At 41.2% G+C, this 20,183-nt stretch overlaps 2 protein-coding genes across 2 annotated transcripts in view; one reads left to right on the top strand and one right to left on the bottom strand.

The window, feature by feature from the left end:
- Positions 1–153: 153 nt before the first annotated feature.
- Positions 154–3,851, bottom strand: LOC308135511 (uncharacterized protein). Its single transcript, XM_080503539.1, has 4 exons — positions 3,433–3,851; positions 2,857–2,963; positions 1,853–1,979; positions 154–1,310 (listed from the first exon to the last, which is right to left on the bottom strand). Exons 1-4 carry the CDS (start codon positions 3,707–3,709, stop codon positions 472–474), a joined length of 1,350 nt encoding a protein of 449 aa, XP_080359665.1. The 5' UTR covers positions 3,710–3,851; the 3' UTR covers positions 154–471.
- A 1,208-nt stretch (positions 3,852–5,059) lies between these two features.
- The window catches only part of dnaaf11 (dynein axonemal assembly factor 11), a gene marked incomplete at both ends in the record, with an annotated part of 29,321 nt that continues 14,197 nt past the window's right edge, over positions 5,060–20,183 (top strand). The window contains 10 exons of the mRNA XM_080503025.1: positions 5,060–5,074; positions 5,163–5,238; positions 6,555–6,722; positions 6,826–6,903; positions 8,294–8,466; positions 8,618–8,838; positions 9,474–9,638; positions 16,261–16,338; positions 18,682–18,747; positions 18,996–19,065. Of these exons, the coding sequence (XP_080359151.1) occupies positions 5,060–5,074; positions 5,163–5,238; positions 6,555–6,722; positions 6,826–6,903; positions 8,294–8,466; positions 8,618–8,838; positions 9,474–9,638; positions 16,261–16,338; positions 18,682–18,747; positions 18,996–19,065 (1,110 nt within the window). The remainder of the gene's footprint in view (positions 5,075–5,162; positions 5,239–6,554; positions 6,723–6,825; positions 6,904–8,293; positions 8,467–8,617; positions 8,839–9,473; positions 9,639–16,260; positions 16,339–18,681; positions 18,748–18,995; positions 19,066–20,183) is intronic.

The raw sequence follows: 20,183 nt of genomic DNA, 5'->3' as shown, positions 1-20,183 counted from the left end.
GTTATTCTACAACCACATTAAACACATCTGCATATAAAATCCCAGTCCAGCATCAACCCAAGTCAAAGTGTTCATCCAGCATTGCACACGTTTATTTTCAGATATACAGCAATCAATGAAAAGCCACATGCTTCTTGCAAATGTTGGCTTGCTACAAACTAAATATACTAGGCAATCCCAAAGTATTGAAGTGGACCTAAAAATGGCCGACGTTCTTGTTGAGGTAAGAATTGATTCAGATCAGGTCCGGGGACCATTTCTTTTCTTTTTGCACCAAGGCAGTTCATAACAGGAGTTAAAAATGAATAAGGCCCGACAGAGCTACGACGCTCAGAACTACTGATCAGTTTTATGTTACAGTAACTCTTCATGAGAGATCAGTTCAGTAAAAGCGGTGAGGTTTTGGTCCACCGATTCAAGCTCAGAATCAGTTTCAGCTTATCTGCACACAGTGTTTGTACTCGTCATATGTTACAGTTGAACAGGAAGCGCCGCCTGCTCGGCCATGTGGTGCTTCTGTTGGTGTATCCTCAGGTTCTGTTTCCCGGCGAATCTTTTCCCGCAGTGCTCACAGGCGAACGGCCGCTCTCCGGTGTGGACACTCTGGTGAGTCTTCAGGTGGCCTGACTGAGTGAAGCGTTTCCCACACTGGGCGCAGCTGTACGGCCGCTCGCCCGTGTGAACGCGGACGTGTGTCTCCAGGCTTCGGGAGGAAGTGAAGCATTTTCCACAGTAGCTGCAGACGAAGCGTCGATCCCTGCAGTACCTGTTGAGGTCGAGAGGATCAAGTCTGGAACCGCTGAGGGATAAGGCCAAAGGAAAACTGGCTGCGTTCAAGTCGGAGGCCTTGTCCATAAGTGACGGTCGGTGGTCCGGTTTCAAGTATGACCGATGATGAACCATGCTCGACAGACCCTGGCTGCTCCACGAAGAACACAAATCCAGCTCTGCGTCATAGTGGCGGGAGCTGATCAGCGAAATGCCCCGTTTCAGCTCGGAAGTCCCAGGCAGCGACGCCGGACTGTCTCCGGACCTGAGCAGGAACGGCTTGGCAGTCTGGGCTGCAGACGGAGCGTGGCCGTCCGACTCTGCAGCCAAATCAAACGTGACGTCGGTGGAGTTGCTGTCAGTGGCCCCTGCAGGTCCTGCAGGAGAACTGGGCATGCTGTGGGACTCCTGATGCTCGAGATGCTCTGACAGTTCACTGCTGTTCTGGTCCCATGGCCGCACGTCTGCGGCTGAAGCGGAAAGCCTGACGCCCGAGGGCCCCTCGTCGCTGTCGTCCGCCTGTGACGGCAGCATCTCTGTCCCTGAGGAGAAACACATCAAGTCTCTTATGGAGCAGTGGAAAGTCGAGCTCAGATGTTATACAACAGCACAGAACAAGAGCTCAACATAGAAAATCAAATAAGGTAGATCGAATTTCCTCTGGTGTTCAATATTCAATGATGTCTTTTAATATCAAACACAAACCGCCGAGGTTCTTAATATTGAAAAGTGAAAACATAATGTACTCAGGAAGAAAAATACGGTCCATCTAATGTGCCAAGTCACAGATTAACTAGTGATAAAGGATCAGAGTCTTCATACTTGAATTCCGAGAGAAAAACTAAAAGTCACTCTTTGATAACTCAAATCCTTTTTTAATCCTATAGTAAGAGTGAATGACTATGTCAGAATGGCTCAACTAAAATCTTCAATGTAAATATCCCAAGAGTCGCTCAATTGGCACTGTTGAATTTAAAAAGTATGTCCACCTTCCTCTCCTTTCAAAATCTAGCCTCGTTCTTATTTAAACTTGAATTGTGGCAACTATGTATATGAAAAACAATTTGAACTTGTTGACTCATACCATTGTCATTCAGAAGTAGCTCATCTGTGGCGAGGTTGTCCGTCACCTCCTCTTTTGTGGTTTCCTCCTTTATCAAAACAATGTCTTGGTCAGACTGCTGTTCTTCTGCTGGCGCTGCAGAGGAATCCTGAGAACAAAAGACAAAGAAATGAACAACTGCTATTTTATTTATTAAGTGGAGGCAACCCCTGAAGGTTATATGAAATAATAATAAAGCATTATTCTTGCATTGCGCACTCTTTTTGTGCAACTCTTTGCTGCTGGATTCTCAAGAGTGAAGGGTGCAAAGATAAGCTGATCTAGCAGAATTAATAAATAAATAGAATACGATATCTTTATAGTCATTAAAACAAGTACAACAAAATTTAAAGCGGTCATCCATAAAATCCACTAAACGCTCTATAAAATCCACTAAAAGCCCTGAGCAAAACATAGGAAAAACACAAATCAACATTGAACCACGTATTCTATTAATGTGTCATTGCACCGATTTCTTGTAAAACATATTACCCGTCAAATGTGTTTTTCAGTGTCGAGTGTGGTGATTGCTGTTGGATAAAAACGGTTCTTGAATCTGGTCGAATCTCGTTTTTAATGCTCTTCATCGCCTGCCCGACGGCAGCAGTTCAATCTGAGCGTGTCCAGGGTGTGAATTGTCCTGAATTATGAATACAGACCCAGAGCACTATTTATTGCCTTTAAACATAGAAAAAAATATATATAACTACAACTTAAGTTCAAATTCAAATTACACAGTTGTTTTCTCCGACATCATGCTTACGATTAAAAATGTATAATGTGTCATACTGTTTGACATATTGAGTTCATCTACTTCTTCAATTCATCTCGAAAATACAGAGCAACTAGTGTCTTTATCATGTGTAAACTTTACTGATGCAGATCATTTTGGTCTAAAATATTTCATCACAGTGAGGTCAAATTATCTTCCACATTGTATACTACAGGAAAGTCTGACTTGAGTTGCCGTGCAGTTATGGTCTCACCCCCTCTGTTGCTTCTGGGCTCAAATCTGATCCGGAGTGCAGCCCACATCTTCTGAGGTTGGACACTTTCAGCTGCTTGTGGCACAGTCCAGCGGGCAAGGCGTGCTCTGGGAGGATGGAGAGGGGAAGAGGCGTAAGAGTAAGTCAGACAACTCCTGCCCGTTCACACGTTTGATCAAGAGTTTTTTCTTTTCTTGATACTGACAAAATCAAGGTCAATGGTGTTGGTGGTTGAGCCTGGATGTTTCGATAAAGGCAATAATAGAGTTGTAAGAGGGGAAAACCTTGGCTCCAAACAATGGGAGGTTGAGATGTTTATACCTCTGTGAGGTGCAACCAGACAGCAGGAGGCCGAGGTCACACTGTGTTTAGGTTAATAGGAGGTGAAGTGTGGAGTTTCAGAGAGAATCAGGACTGAACTTCCTCAGCTCAGACAGAAGCAGGTATCAGATCACTGGGGCGGTCGGTTCTCCTACATCCTGCCACCACCAACACGTCAGGCACAACAGGCTGGTTGAACAGCCAGAGGAGGCATTTGTTTAGAAAACAATACAAAAGCAGGCCGAACAAACTCACCGATGGCGAAATCCACCAGGTCCCCGCCGCCCTCCCCCTCCACCGGGCCGCCGTAGTCCAACATCTCGGCGTGTCCGCGGTTACCCCGGGCGATGATGGACTCGATGAGCTCCAGCTTCCTCCTCAGCGCCTCGTTCTCCTTGTGGCTGCGGCTGATCTCCAGCTGCAGCACCGCGTAGCTGTCGTCCACCAGCTCGCATATCTCCGCCACCGCGGCTTTCGCCAGCGCCTCCATGATGGACGTCAGCTGGGAATGAAACGCCTTGTAAGTCGTCATCTCGGCCCGACGACGAGCAGCAAACAGCCGCCGAAACGTGGATTCAGTCGCGGGGGCGACGTTTCCCGGAGAGGAGACGCTGCAGACCGGACGACTGCTGTGTTTACCGGCTGGGCGAGGCGGTGGACGCTGCCGCGGCGGAACGTCGTTGTTTGGAGTGTATTGGTTTCGCTCAGCTTCAGCGTGTCCGCAGCAACTTCCGCTTCAGCACTATCAAAATAAAACACCCCATTAAATACGCGTATCTCCCGGCTTCAGCGTGTCCAGACCAACTTCCGCGCCAATACTGTCAAAATAAAGGTTGCTAATAATATAGTTTTCTCAGCTTCAGTGTGTCAGCAGCAAATTCGACTAACGACAAAACGATTTAATCGATCTAATTTAATTTAGTTGAAAAAGCAAAGCACATAGGGTGAAGAAGTCTCTGTCATAGCCTGTCATACATTGTGACTAACTGATACTACTTTTTCTATTTTATACTACATTCAGTTTCATTATTTACTATTTGTGTTTTTGGCATTGAGTAGGCCTCGGGAGCCGCTAATATGTATGTATTACTTAAATCATGTAATAACAGTGCATTGTAGACATAATGTCATTATAAGAATAGATAAAACATGCTTTACACGATTGGTACGTTGTTATGTTCTTGGGTTGACTACATTGAAAATTGCAAAATTATTCCATTCTTGGTTGTTACAACATTATATTTTGTGAACACTTCATAGAGCCACGATAGAGCGGCTATAGAGTCACATGTATTAAGAGCTGCAGGTTGCAGTCGCTCCGAGAAAAGCCTCAGTGGATGCGCTTTTGTGTCTGTAAACAACTGTGCATTGTTATGCAAATGTTTGTATTATTCACGTAAACTATATGCTGTTTTGCTTTTAATTTATGGTAAGTAAATATCTGTACTTTTGTCCATGTTATTGTTCACATGAGGCAGTTAGAAGTTCAAATAAGGTTTGGACGGTTATGCACTGTTAAACAACAGACTTAAGATTCAACTTTAGCATGAGCCCATATTTGTCTTTCCTATTGTTGTGGTGGAAAAAGTGACAAAAGCGACACTCAGTCATGTGCAGGTTTTCTGTAATTTATGAAAGGTTAAATGTTTAAATAACGTCGGTGCGGGAAATAAGATGAAAATGAGCAGCATTTTGAGAAGAACAAAACAATCAATTTATAGTTTTCCCCATAATGTTTATCCAAAAACTAAAACGTCTGTCATTATTATTGGAGCGTATTTAGTCCGTTGTGAACGCCTATATTTTGGCAAAAGTGTGCGTATATTACTGAGATTTTGAAGAAGCAAACACCAGTTTGTTATTCTTGAAATTCCTGTGGTCGATGGGAAAGGAATGGGTGGTTCAAATCGAAATAGGTGCTTTAAGACGACCATTGTTTTTTTGGTTTCATTCTCTTTTTTACCGCTTTCCTCTTTCATTTTAAGATTTCCGACAACACCAAACGCAACAGCGCTGCGGTTTCTATAGCAACTGCCGTCAACAGAGGAAGGATGGTGCACAGTAAGTTCAAAACAAAGAAGAAAACAATGAATATTGATTATATTAATTCTGTTTTCAGACACAGAAATCACCCGTTATTCTGTATTTTTTAAATTTGAAGCAGGTTTGTGTCGTTTCTGTTGTTATTCCGCGAAGCAGCCACGTGGAGGAGTTTGTAAGAGTCACAGAGTTAAGGTGTATTCTCGAAGTTTAACAAATCTACAGTGATCTTTGATATGAAAACACAAATAAGATAACACACACACACACACACACACACACACACACACACACACACACACACACACACACACACACACACACACACACACACACACACACACACACACACACGTGTATTGCACACGTTTATTACACGTGTGCACAAATAGGGCACTTGACGGACTGCCATGTTTGTTCTGATCATGATATCAGCTCAGCTTTGGAAATGACAAAATCTCGTTTTCAGACCTAATAACATAATAGTGTGAGATTTTTTATTTTTTTATTTTTTACAATGATAGTAAATCAATCAATCAATCAATCAATCAATCAATCAATCAATCAATCAATCAATCAGTCAATCAATCAATCAATCAGTCAATCAATCAATCGATCAATGTATTTTCCTGTACCATTTTCATCAATCAAAATACTTACTATATTATATATATTATCCTGCAGTTAAAACAAATCAGCAACGGTCAAAGGAATGGAAAGTAAAATTAAAAATGGCATTTTAAAAGCTGGACCTGGAGTGATTATCCAAATTCTGAGAAAATTAACAAAAACAGATGACGAAACAATGAAATATTACATTCATATAACAATGTGATGCTTAAAACCAGATAAAACACTATTTGAAGCACATATAATATTTAAATGATATGTCTTTATGGCAAAGAAAAGGTTAATTATCAATATCAATAAGTGACATAAGATATAAATAAACATGAAGTTGAAATGAATGAGTTTGAACAAATAATGCATTAATAATGAATAGCCAAGCTGAATCGAAGATACAGTATTTCATTGCCGCTAAAAATGGGCATAATAATTAATAACAAAACAGAAAAACAAAAAACGCACCAAGTCTGAAAGGCTAATTTACAGCTCGCTGCTATATTAAGTTGCATTAGGAATAAAAATAGTAGCTCTGTACTTGAAACAAAGACTCTAATGCACAGTATTGGAACGTTGAGACTGTTTGGAATACTTTATTTGAAACCATTAATTTTCGGCATCATTTAATCTGGGTGGATTTAATGCCGAAAACATTGAAATGTACTACATCTAAAAAAGCATTGTTAATATCTCTTTGTCTTGTTTGCATCCAGTCACTGAGGACATGGTTCGGGGCCGTGCCGAGCACAACGAATGTGAGCTCTTCTCCCTGGAGGAAGTTTCGCTGCATCAGCAGGACATTGAGAGGATCGAACACATCGACAGGTGGTGCACGGACCTACGGATCCTCTACCTGCAAAACAACCTCATTCCCAAGATAGGTGAGCTGTGGATTGCTTTGGTTGTAGACATCGGTGATTAGTAGATATATCACTATAAAATTCAGTCACATTTTTGTTAACTGTGATTTGCTTCTTATTTCAGAAAATCTTGGACGCTTAAAGAAGCTGGAGTATTTGAATCTGGCTTTAAACAACATTGAAGTTATTGAAAATCTTGAAGGTATATTGGAATATTTTCACGAGTTTATACTTTCATTTGATCTCTTCTTTGTCTTTGTGCCACCTCCTTTAGGGATTTACATGATCATCTACCTCCATCTCAGCTTATCACATCCTCTGCTGTCACACCATCTATTTCCATGTCCTCCTTCACTACATCCATCAGTCTTTTCCTCCCAGGCAGCTTCATCTCTAACGCCCTTTATTCAATAGATATCCATTATCTCTCCTCAGCGTCTTGTCTTTCAAGCAGTTCTTTAATCTCCAAATCATACATCACTTACAGGTCTCTTGTAAACCCCCCCCCCCCCCTTTCACTCGTCTCCACCTTGCCTGCATTGCCTTCTTCACCTCATGTGTTGAATGGTCCATTACAATCGATGAATTCCAGGTACTTGAACTCATCTTCTATTATTACCTCTATTCGGCCTGCCACCGGCCTCCCTGTCATTTTCAAACTCACACTATTCTCTCTCGTTTTGAATGAACTTCATTCCTCATCTCTCCAGTGCAGACTTTCATCTCTCAAGACTCTTTTCCACCTCTTCTCTACTTTCCCCTCAAATGACTGTCTGACCTCTTCAGTCATCTTCACACTTTCGCAAATATTTAAGGCCATCATGGAACCAATAATCAGTTACAATAACTTTATAGAAAAAATAAACCCAACTGCTATGGAATTTATTAGTGATACGCCTTTGTCTCCATGTCTATAATACTTTATTGAGACAGTAGGTGTGAGCTTAAACCGAAAACACCTCTAAGGTCAATAAACTGCTTGCAAAAGGTTTGTTTTACTGGAAGCTTCTTTTCCTTGCAATTTGTTTATTGTAAAGCCACATCTAACTTGATGCATGTTACAGATGAATTCACTGAGAGATGACAATTTGTTACCTGGCTCAGCTAATGTCTCAGTCAGAGGCAGCCAAATTGTTTTGTTGTGCTACTTTAATACAGCGACAGACTGCCTGATGTAAAGTTTATTCAGAAAGACCAAACAAAGGCAATCTTCATGTTTCTTTACGGAGGTTCTGATTGGGAAATGAGACCACGCCTAATCCCAGTGACCACTCGACCACTGCAGCCTGTTTCACTCCTTAACCACCCAGTCATTTACCATTCTCCAAACATTGTGCCATGTTTGAAGAAGTTTGAAGTCATACACATTATCACTACTTTTGAAGAGTGAGGATTTTGTGGGCTCAACCTGCCTCCATCATAATAATGATCTTTGATCACTATAATAGCAGCTGCAGCCTTTGAAGAAGAATTGTCCAAATGTTTATATCCCTATTTTGAAGCATTGTTATTTACAACCGATTTGGATTAAAGTTAACATAAACGACACATGACTGAAAACCGCTAAATTGGCACTTGCATTCTGCCTTCAGCCTGCGAGAGCCTCCAGAAGTTGGATCTGACAGTGAACTTCGTGGGACGTCTGAGCAGTGTGGAGTCTCTGAGGCACAACATCCACCTCAGAGAGCTGTTTCTGGTGGGCAATCCATGCAGTGAGTTCGAGGGTTACAGGCAGTATGTGGTGGCGTCTCTGCCTCAGCTCAAGGTCTGTTTGAATTTGTGTAATGTATATGCTAAAGCCATCTGATAAGACCGAATTTTCTTTTTCAGGAGTTGTGATAAAACACAACAACATTTCACTGAAATATTTTGAAGTGTGTTTCGATAAGTGTGTGTGTGCGTGCGTGTGTGTTCAGACACTGGATGGGATGGACATCAGCCGGTCGGAGAGGATCCGATCTTTACAGGCCCTGGAGGATGTGAGGAGGCAAGTTCGGGAGCAAGAGAGGGAATATGTGCAGAGGAGAGCTGCAGAAAAGGAGGAGGTGCAGAGGAAAGCAGCAGGAGAGGAGGAGGGAAACAACGGGAAGAAACCTGGCTTTGACGGTCGCTGGTACACTGACATTAACAACACAGCGTGAGTACCTAAGTGATTCCTTCCTGTGACCTCAAAAAGTTTCCAGGAGGTCAGTGATTACCTAATTTTTTTTTTTTTTACATTTTTGTATTGAAACATTTTGAAATCCAAACCTTGAATTTACATGACAGAGCCAACATTTCTTATGTATTCCAGTTCGTTTTATACAATTTCAATGAAACACCTTGTATTGATATACACCAGAGAAATGTATTCATGAATATCACTTTACAACGTGTCTAGGTCATATGAATGAAACTAATTAAAAATAGAAGAAAAGAGAAGAAAGGGGATCAAAGGTTTTGTTGGGCAATCAGATTTGTTTGAACTGCTATTTGTTTATCATTCATAAATCTGTAGATTTTTTTTATTTTACAGCTAATTGTGATACTTATTTATGGACCATTCATCTGGATTAAAGACTTCTATACTGTTAGCCCATAATAGTAAAGCTATTATTATTTACATAACCTACGTATTTGTAGTTGCAAAGGAAAACAGTAATGGCAGAATTAATTTGGCATAATTGTATCAAGTTCAGGGACATTTAGGCTATAATGTGAATAAAAGAAACAGGCAGAAGATTGTGAGGAAAGCTCAGTTTTGTTGACTATTTCTGCTATATGTTGCCGTAGTCCATCACTTCAGAAGAAGGAGGAACTGGAGGATAACAAGAGGAATGATGAATCAGTAGAGGAGCAGAGAGAACAAGAGTTCTGGCACAAGCCCTGTTTGTTCACCCCAGAGTCTCGTCTGGAGGCTCACCGCCACCTGCAGGAGAAGAAGAACAGGAAAGTCAAGTAAGTGCTGCAAGCCTCCGTCTGTTTAAAAAAAGGTGTCTGGGGTGTTTGGTTCCCTAAACATAAAAAGACTACGAATGGCAATGCTTCTCCTAATTCACAGGATATTTTAACATAAATATATGCCTCTGAATCATTAAATTCATCCATAGCCTGAGCAGCCAAATGCAGGTGAAAATGGAACAGATGAAAACTGAAGAATTTAAGTTTACACTTTTTTTTAGCCTGTCCGTTTCAGTGCAATTCACAAGTTCAGCCTCTAGATGTCAGTATTAAACCAAGTATCACCCACCCAAGTGACTTGTGGGCAGTTCACTATCAAAAGTTTGTGGACACCTGTATCCTTTAATTGGTGATGGAAGGAGGTATTTTCTAAGTAAAAACATTTGGCGTCCAACCTCAATGAAAGATTCTCAACATTTCATCATTATTATCATTAATGAGAGAGCCCCCTGAACATTATATCTGGCATTATACAAAAAAGAGACTGTTAACAATGTGAGCACCACTTTACTGTGACAAAAAAATGGGATGAATAAAAAACAAAAAAGACACGTTTTACTTACTTACTTTACTTTTTCTTTGTAAGTTATGTTGGTGCTAAAACATCTTTGACAAATGTACATCGGACCATCAGCAGAATACATTAAACAATCAATTGATGACTTTACTCTCCTATTTATTTATTTGTAAGCTGAATATCAAAGTCAGACACAAACCGTGTATTAATTAGCAGTGCAGACCAGAGCGTTGGTCCAGGTTGTGTCTTCAGGTTAATGAGAAGCATTGAGGCGAACACTCTGTTCTACAGCTGGGACATGCGGGTGGCCTCAGCTGGAGGAGAGATGAGTGGGTTCAGGGGTTAGAGGGAAATTTGTTCTGACATCTCGTCTCCAACTAATAAATCAGCATGAGAAAGCCTATAATCTTGACTGATTAGGTAATCTCTCATAAAGGTGCCACAACAGGATGGCGGATGGTGTAAGTGTTGAGGATGTTAGCTCATTATTGGAGGCCTTCGGGAGACCTCTGAAGGTGCATTAGTAGAAGTTGGTTATATTGTCGAAATCAGTTATAGGAAAGCACTGTTTGCTGAATTGCATTCGTCATCCACAGCCTAAAGTGCCTCTTCTTTTTCATCACCAGTTCTTTGTCAGCCTCGTCCTCGTTTCTCAGCTGTCATGCTTTCTAACTTTGCACTCGCCACCAAATTGACACCAATTATTTTGAGGGTAGCTGACAGCTCACTGGAGCTTCACCTCGGAGGCTCAATATTAGCGTTGTGCGTGTGTGAACACAGTACATTTATGAGCAATCAGGAAACACAGAAAGTTTGAGAAAAAAAGTGTAATTTGGCAGCTGCAGAGTCAAACATTTTCCTCAAAAATCTGTGAGGAGCAAATATGAAGCCACATTCGTTGGGTGACAACATAGTCCAGTTGGAATCGGTTATAATCCTCTGTCTGCTGGATAGAACGGATACTATCATCACATTGACTATTCATCACGTCAATATATGTCAGTGGACTGTAAACCTGCTAAATAAAATAGTATTCCCTTGCCTTGGATTGGTGAAATCAAGCACCTCCTTCTCATTAACTCATATTTAACATAAATAGCACAGTACTGATGTGACACACATTGTGAACACCAAGTCTCTGAATTAAATTATGAACAGATGGTTGGCCTGAAACACCAAAGGGAGAACATGCAATCTCCAAGAGAAGGGTAATTTCTGTTTGTGCATTAGTTTCGTTATAAGGGGCCCAAACTGCTCCTCATATAAACTGGAGGCTGTGGTGAAGCTTCTGCTGTGTAATGCAGTGAAAGGATATTTCACAAAGGTCTCTGTTTAAAAATCTCACATTTGTTACCAAGAAACCCACAAAAAAAGGTATAATATCACCTCCCAAGATTTTGACAGCGACTTCTCCCACACGCTGTGGCCTGATCTAATCACATGCCGGTCTGGTGTGACTCGAACACCAATCGAACTGCAGTGTTTTGCAGCGGGTTGCCAGTGATTCTAATTAATTTCTTCCACCATCCTTTCCCCTAATTAGTGCTCACCCTTAAGGTGACTCCCATGCCAAGGTGTTAATTGAGTGTGTGTGTACATCGACATCTCCGCTTGGCTTTTCTCCATTGAACACACTTTGTCACTGCGGTGATATCTGTCGACAGCTGCAGGGCTTCATTTGGTCAGTGGACTCCACACACTCATTATTATTCTTTATTATTAAATTGGTTGTTTTTAAATCTCACGCTTGGTGTTTTCTTATCAATCAGAAAATACTGAGCTTTTGTATGCAGTACATAATATGTAAACTAGTTTAATAAACAATATTTCACATAAAGACTGTTCATAGTGGTTTAGTGGTTCGCATTCTGACTTCATCGCAAGAAGTCTCAGGTCAGGGCTTTGGAGTCTTTCTATGTGGAGTTTCCATGTTATCCCTGTGCATCTATGGGTTTTCTGTTTATTCTGTGGTTTCCTCCCACAGTTCAAAGACATCAGTTTGACGTTCATTGGTGAATTGGTTCATTGGTGAAATTGGCTGCTGACTTGTCCAGGATATAACCCGACTTTAGCTCGAGCGCCCCATGACCCTGAGTTTAGTAAAGCAGCATAGAAGATCGATGAATCGACTATTCATCCTGTTAGAGCTGCAAATATAGAGCAGATGTGCACTTGAATGAAATATCAAAAAGGATTTAACACATTAAACATCATTCAGTTCAGTGACAATGAATCAAAAGCAGAGCCAACTCGCTTCACTACAATCAATTGTTCAGCCTGAAAACTTTCTGTTGATTCGTTCAAATGGGTTTTTGCAAGCGAAAACCTCATTCCTGTGCTACATTGTCCATGTGAATTTTACTCGTGACATGAGCAGCGATATCCCATCCTCGTCGCTTAAAACATGTAAAGCTGCTGTGTTGGCCATGATATTCCCCGCGGAGCTTGTGCCTGGTTCACAGTGATGAGCAGGTATTTATCTCTGCAGTGCCCTTGGTTGAAGGTTGGATTCCCCTCTTTGATGAAGCCCATTTAATTACTTTACATTTGCAGTTGTAGTCCCCAAAGTTACTTGTCATCCATCTGTGGTAGAGGAGCGTAATGTTTCTTCCTTGACACTTTTTTTGTACTGCGATGCAAGTCTTATGAGGACATCCCTATAACCGGGTTTAAAGGTTAAAAAAATAAACCTGACATGCCATAGAGCTGCAGGATAATAAATACACAAAAAGCTCTTGTAGTCAATCCAGCGCTGTGGAGACTTCAGGGTCGGTCCACGATTCATCTGTATCCAAGGGCACTCTGACGGTGCACCCCCGTGATACCGGCATCCAATCTCCAGTTCACTGGGGAATGAACCCTGCAGTAGGGTCTGAATGTTAAGCTTTCAGCCCTCAGGTTACTCGATATATAGATCTACTTTTGCCATCAAATAACTCAAAGAAAAATACTCAAGAGTTGATGTCATTTATGCTTCCTTCCCGGTCATGTGCTTGTTCAAGTTTTAATAATTCCTGTGAAATCTCAGAAGCTCAATGAAACCCTCACTGTTCATAAAGAGTGAGGTGGGGAAAAAAATGAAGAGTGAGGCTACACCAGTGTATAAGCCTTACTTAAATAAGCACCAATGGGTGACAGTCCATTTCCTTATCCGCATTACAAAAACATTGCATGCAGCTGTCCAAGCAGAAAATCGGGGTGATATGGTGTTGCCGTTTTTATCGTCTCCCCTGCGTGTGGCTGTCAGAGTGCACTGACGTGATGTGTGCAGTCGTCCCATCACAGGATTGTCAGGAAAGATGAATTTCCTGCTCCTGAGGTGGATTCTGCGATAAGGTCAGCCAGGAGATCCTTCTGTATTTAACCGCTCTTCTGCTCCTCTCAGAGGAAGGATACCCTCAGACAAATGGCAGGTCCTAAAGGCAACCAGTGCAGCTGAACCTGAACACACTTTGAGGTTGAGAAAAAAAGTGGTTCATAAGAGACATAGGTAGTTAATGTGGACAGGTAGAGCTTTCAAGGTTTTTTCTGCCTGCAATATTGTAACGTAGGTTATATAAATGGAACGCATTAGTCCCAGCCTGAATGAAAACTTAATTAATAATATTGTGTTCGTAATCATTCAACACTTTTTCTGAGTCATCGGTACTTTATCTGTGCGTGTTGCCTGAATGGTGGTGTGAGAAGAAATTATTCAAAACAGCAACTTTAGCCATTACCTCTGTGCTTCCTTGCTGTGAGTGACTGTTGCTTCACCTCCAATCCATTTTTATTTTGGTTTTTATCAGATGCTGCCAACTGTGATCTTTTGCGTCTTCCTCTGTCACTATAATACATCACCAGCTGTTTTGTTGAAGGTGATGTTCTTTTTGAGAGGTTTATGTGTCAAGTCTTTGGTGATAAATCTCAAGGTGCATGGAGTACTCGCTGCTCGTGGCTGATCTAAAGCTGTCTCAACGCATCGTCCTCAGCTCTGAAGTTTACGCACAACCGGCAGTGGGACGGTCACATCTCATGACTACCTGACTCAGCCAGTTGATAGATGCTCCGTTGCACCATTTTACAAAAAAACCCCAAACAAACCACTTTTTACAGCAGAGTCAAGCTGTGGACAAGTCAACAATATATGGAGGAGGAGCAGTGACTCCAGTGTGATGCTCATTCTTTTTGATTCTGTTGAAGTGGATACTTGCCCTCTCTCTCACCCTCTCTGTAACAACATCAGGGAAATGACATAATGATCAACCAAGTGTTGTGATAGAAATGATCTCCAGTTAAAGTCCAGCAAGCTCATTTAGGGTCATGCTCCATTAAACTGCTGAGGGGAATTCTAACATGAGTTGGTAAAGAGCTGCTTCTCTAGTAGCCTTGAGAACATTGATACTACTTGGTACGATTCGGTTTAATTTATATAACACCAATTACAAAATGTATACCGGTATGTTAAAGCACTTTTACAGAGAAAAAAAACAAACAAAAAAACAAGGAAACCCCACATGACCTAGCAGAGGTGCCAGTTGTAAGGAAAAACTCAAATGACAAACAAATTGATATCAGATAAGTTGTTGATCCAAAAAAATGCACACTTGATGGAGGCATAGTAGGGCACACAGATCATGAACTTCCTGTTACACTGTCAGAGTGTAACAGAGAAGGAGGGGAGAGAGCACAGACGACTGGAGTGACATGCATACCGTACTTCCATACCCTCTATGCAAGGGTAACCCATGAGTGTATGGAAAGTGAGAAGTGGAGAGAAACAATCTGCCTTAATCTGTAGGTGCGTTACTACAAAATGTTACAGCATGACCTGAGCCACCTCTAACTTTAAGTTTGATCAAATATTAAAGATTTAAGCCTGGTCTTAAAATTACAATTTGTGGAACAACCAGCTTAATGTATACATTAGTACATACATATTCCCCAAAATTAAACTGTCTCGGTTTTTAGGTGGACTTCACATTGTTTTCGATGTTGATGTTGAAGACAGACTTCAGCAGCATCTGTTGGCCAGCAGAGCAACTGTAACTGGAGGCAGCATGTGTCTGGGAAAATAGATATTTTCATGTATAAAAGAGTATGTCATTTTTAGATGTGTATATTTGTAATAATTTCAAAGACGTTCTTAGTAATCTTAACATTTGGTTCAAGTACACCTTCCAACGCAGCTTAAAAACAAACAATACCCGATAAGATGTGGAAGTCTTGCCTCCCAAAGTATTCCATTCTAACACTGTTTACTGCAACAGTTGCTATGAACCAGGATGGCGTCAATCTGTCGGTTCCCTGTTTGGCTCCGCAGCATCACTTAATTCATTATAGCGCTCTGCAGCCCCTCTCGAATAAAAGCGCGAACTTAACATCCTTGAGTTCAGCAGATTGAAGACTGCTCGAGCGTGCAGTCATGCCCGTCCTCTCCACTGATGTACGGCTGTGGAGGTCGTGATGGCCGACCCTCCACGGAGAGCTAAACACTTACCCGGCTCACCCGCCAACATGCTCATCTGCTGCTCAGTGTGTCCAACAGACGGATGGATGTGAAGTGTACAGTTCCCTGCCTGTGCTTGAGTCCTGGACTGCTCCACACAGCTAATGGAGTGACTTCTTGAAGCAGATGGTTCCACGGGTGTGGTAAACCTTTGTGGAGTTCAGGTGGAACTTTTTTTGTGTGTGTGGTTGCCAGTTACAACAAAATAATTTTGATCATGTCTACAGAGAGGTATGGGACATAAAGAACTACATCTTTGAGTTTATGAGTGTTCAATTTTGTCAAAGTGTAGAATAAAACCAATATACCTGTAATCTCTGGAACTATTTGGGTCTTTATTCATATTTCCCCCCACTGTTTTTATTATATGATAACTATGAGTGAATCATTACATTTTGTAAAATAAGTACAAATTCTGCTGCAGATGTTTTAGTTCTGCAGTAAATCCTATGATTGCTGTTTTGTCTTCCTGCCTGTTCCTGGCAGACAGGTAGCTCTCTCCTTCACCCCTTGGACCTCATAACTTTGCTGCTGTCATCTGTCAGTCCACCTTCTGGACAATAACACTCGTACTACTGTTTCTTCACTCCTAATGCATTTCTCACTCTCTGTAGGGAGACGGAGAAGAAGCCGAAAGCCCCCAGGATGCTGATCACCACCGATGGACGAGTGTTGAACGTCAATGAGCCAAAGTAAGAGCTTAGAAACAACAGGTCTTTAATTGAATGGATGAATAGAAAGACATTTCTTTCAATTACATTCTTCAGCACAACCCATTACACCTCAGTGATTTTAGACTATTTGTTCATGGCAGAGATGAATGAATTTACGATCACAAGAAATTCCCTTGATCTGTACAAAGGACGGATATTGTTTCTTAGATTTATGGTTCACGATTCAGTTTGAATCAAACATGTTAACTTTGGTCACACAGGAAGATTCTGAAAGCCTTTAGCCACCTAACCCTAATGTAGAGTCACCTATTACAAAAGAAATGCACATTTTAAGATTATGGGAGGAAACTGGAGAACATGCAAACTCCACACAAGAAAGCTCCAAACTGGACTTGATCTAAAAACATTCTCATATTGGGGTGTGAGCATTAACCACTAACCCACCATGCAGCCCCCTTTAGGTGAAACAATTCAGTTCCACCATATAATAAAACAATTGTATTGTTTTTCTTCCATTCCACTTCATTATCTCATGTAAAATTTATCCAATTATCACCAGCAAGTTACCCAAGTTTTAAGTTTGACTATAACTTATGACTGTAGTTTTAGGAGAGTGGTTTTTATAGTTTTTAAATATAAAGTCTGGCTGGATTTACAGCTGTCCACATTGAACTGTGACTGGAACTCAATATCTGTCTTTCTTCAGCTTTATGGTTTTAATCCAAAATGCATTTGTTTCTCGGGTCCTTTAGTAATATATTTGAAGTGCCCACAGGCCTGATGAATGTAACATTATATATCCGAGTCTGTTTTGATCCACAGAGTTCAGAACAGGCCTTTTTATTAATAGAAATTTTCTATAGAAGTATTTAATGACGGAGCTTTTTTGTACCACATTGGTAACACAGTGTTTCTACCTGATCCATTCAACAGCAGCAGAAAGCAACAGAATTGTTTCTGCTCGATCAGAGCAACTACAAAAAAAAAAAAAAAAATGGAATGAAGAAAGATGAATTTTCTAGTTTTCTTTCACAGTTTTTCATCACTGTCGTATTTCAGTTTTGAGACCCTCCGTTACCTCCGACTGTAAGGCCGGTGAAAACACTGTGTGCTGTGCAATTGCTTTATTCATGGTGTTTGGATATTGCTTGGATTTTGATCTCTTGTGTTGAATTGTCCCGCCTGCCTTCATGTTTTGTGAAGGTGGCGATGGCGGCAGGAGCAACCCGATAACCGTGGACATTCCTCAGTTTCGCTCCATTCACTAGAGGTTTATATCAAGAGCAAGGCCACTGGGGTCGAAGCCCTAAATCGCAACTGATTTCATTTGTAATCTGAGCTGAGGACGCAGTCGGGTCCGGAATGTGTGATGTATCACCTTCCTCCAGCAGAGAGACGGGATGGTGTGGGTCACTGCCACCCGCCTGATAACAGTCACAATGTAATGTTGGTACGGTTTGATTTCGAACTCCCTTCCATGGCTGCTTCAAACATCCCATTATGTTAACCGATATGTAATGTGGCGGATGATTATGTGACAAGAAAAGGCGTTCACTGAATGAATTAACTGGCAGAAGGACAAAAAAAATTGAGTTGCATTGTCAAATGCAAAGGTGCAAAGGGCTGTAATGGTTAGAATTTACCTCTCAAGAAAAAAACAAAACCCAGGTTTACTTATGAATGGAGTTTGCATATTCTCTTTGTGCATGTGTGGGGCTCTCCAGGTACTTCAGTTTCCTCCAACAGACCAGAACGTGAGTTTGTCCCCCTGGATTTAGCCTCTGATGAAGCAGAGGCCTGTCTGTCCAGTGTGTATCCTGCATCGAACACCCCGTGTCCCTGAATTGTATAAATTCAATGATGGATAGTAGACGTATGAATAGGTGTCAGACGTGAAGTTGTACATTACAGGTCTAAATTTAAAGATAGTATTGTATGCAGGTGCAAGTTCAGTCAAAGATTCAAGTGCGTTTTTCAATTATTGTGGCATTCATTAAACAATCATGCTTCATGATACACTAAATATCTGTACTCAATGACCATCTTTTAAAATATGGACTGAATCAAAGCATTTACTGGTCATTTAAATTGTGGTTAAGTGATCATTTTGTGTGTCGTTGAAGTTTTTTTAGTTGTGTTGTCATCATTTTGTGTTCAGTGTGATTTTTGTCCCTGTACAGTTTGTACATGTTTGTAGTGTTGAGTCCATCTGTGGTTTGGATTCCTGCTGACTCAGTGAATAGTCTACCGTAGATGTAAGCGCTGACAATCTTTTTTTCCAGCCAATTACCATGTAGAAACAGTATTAGCAGATCTACAGTTTTTAATGTCTCGGCTTTTCTTTCTGTGTCACATTAACAGGCTTGAGTTCTCTGTCACTGAAAATGAGGAGAACAACACAATCGTCTTGGACCTCTCGGTGTACAGGTAGGAAATGGACGCACTCAGTCTCAGCTGACAGTTATGTTGAACTACATATACACAATACACAACTATAATTCAAAATGATGGCAAGAACCGGAGTCGCATAACAGCCGTCGTTGTGCTTGTGTTATCAAAGCAGACGTCATGATTTCTGATTATGACATTTATGTGTGTATCTGATCCTTGAAGAGTGCAGGTTTCCTCTGTCCTTTTATTATTTAGTCTGTAATTTTAAATACCTCCCTTCACAGACACATGGACACCTCTCTGATTGATGTGGACATCCAGCCAACATACGCACGAGTCTTAGTCAAAGGAAAGGTAGGCTGTCTCATATTATGATTTACTCATGACCTTTCAGATTCAGCTACTCACCCTGAACCCTCCAAGAAACACATTAATTTGGGATCTTTTTTATGGTCTTAAAGGGCAGCGCAGACTTGGACGTGGTCCTTAAATTTATTTTATCCTCCTTGGTTTATAGGTCACTCTGTTGCTCAGCAACGGTTTCCATCATCGTTTTGCAGATTCACTTCTAATACATCCTTAAATCTTGAAAGAGAGGAACAAAATTCTCAGATATATAAAAAAAAAAGTAAAACCGTGGGCTTCACTACAAAAATTTCAGTAATCCTCTAAGTGCTTTCCATGTTTATTTTCAGGTATGTTTGGGAGCATCTAACCTGCAATTCCTCAAGAGACGTTTCATCCTTTGCTCTTTCACACTGGAAGTTGGCCAGTTTAACCTGCCTGCATCTCTGCCAGCTAAGGTTTTTGCTCAAGGGCGAAGTGATCAAATCTTAGTCAGCCTTTTTGTGGAATCCAAACAATCGAATTTAGTAGATTCCCAGAACACAAATGTTCAAAATATTTGCGGTGCAGAGAAAGCTTTCCCCATGTTTGGGGGTTTTTGCGTGACGTTTGAAACCACCACCGGGAGCTGTTGGCCTCTGAAACACTCAGTATGGTGCATGGCTTGTACAGTGCGGCTCTGGTATTTCACTGTGATGCGCTGATGCAGCTGACAAGTCAAAGATTTCCCTCAACAGATGCTCAGCTCAGCCCACTGCAGGCCAACAGCAGAGTAGTAAAATCAAGCGATGTCAAATGTATGCAGAAAGTCTTTCCATCAACAACCACGTGCCGTATTTAATGACTATCTAACAATCTTTCTTTTGAATAATGACTGCGGATGTTTTTTTGAATGCAAACCCGGACTGTCAATCCAAGTCGGGCCTTTAAGAGGATTTGTGGCTTCAGAATAACGTCACATCTGCCCCTCAGAGAGGCGCCAGGCATCATTCATATAATCACAAGAGATTGCTTGTCAGCATAACACATGTTTATACAAATGATTTCCCTGGTGAGGACGGCCTCAACTGTCAGAGTGACATGTATGGCACTGAAATGTTTTCAGAATATCAAGTGTAGCACTGAGA

The sequence above is a fragment of the Blennius ocellaris genome (assembly GCF_963422515.1).
Source record: "Blennius ocellaris genome assembly, chromosome: 10".
NCBI classification, from domain to species: Eukaryota; Metazoa; Chordata; class Actinopteri; order Blenniiformes; family Blenniidae; genus Blennius; species Blennius ocellaris.
This window is presented reverse-complemented; position numbering and strand designations above follow the sequence as displayed.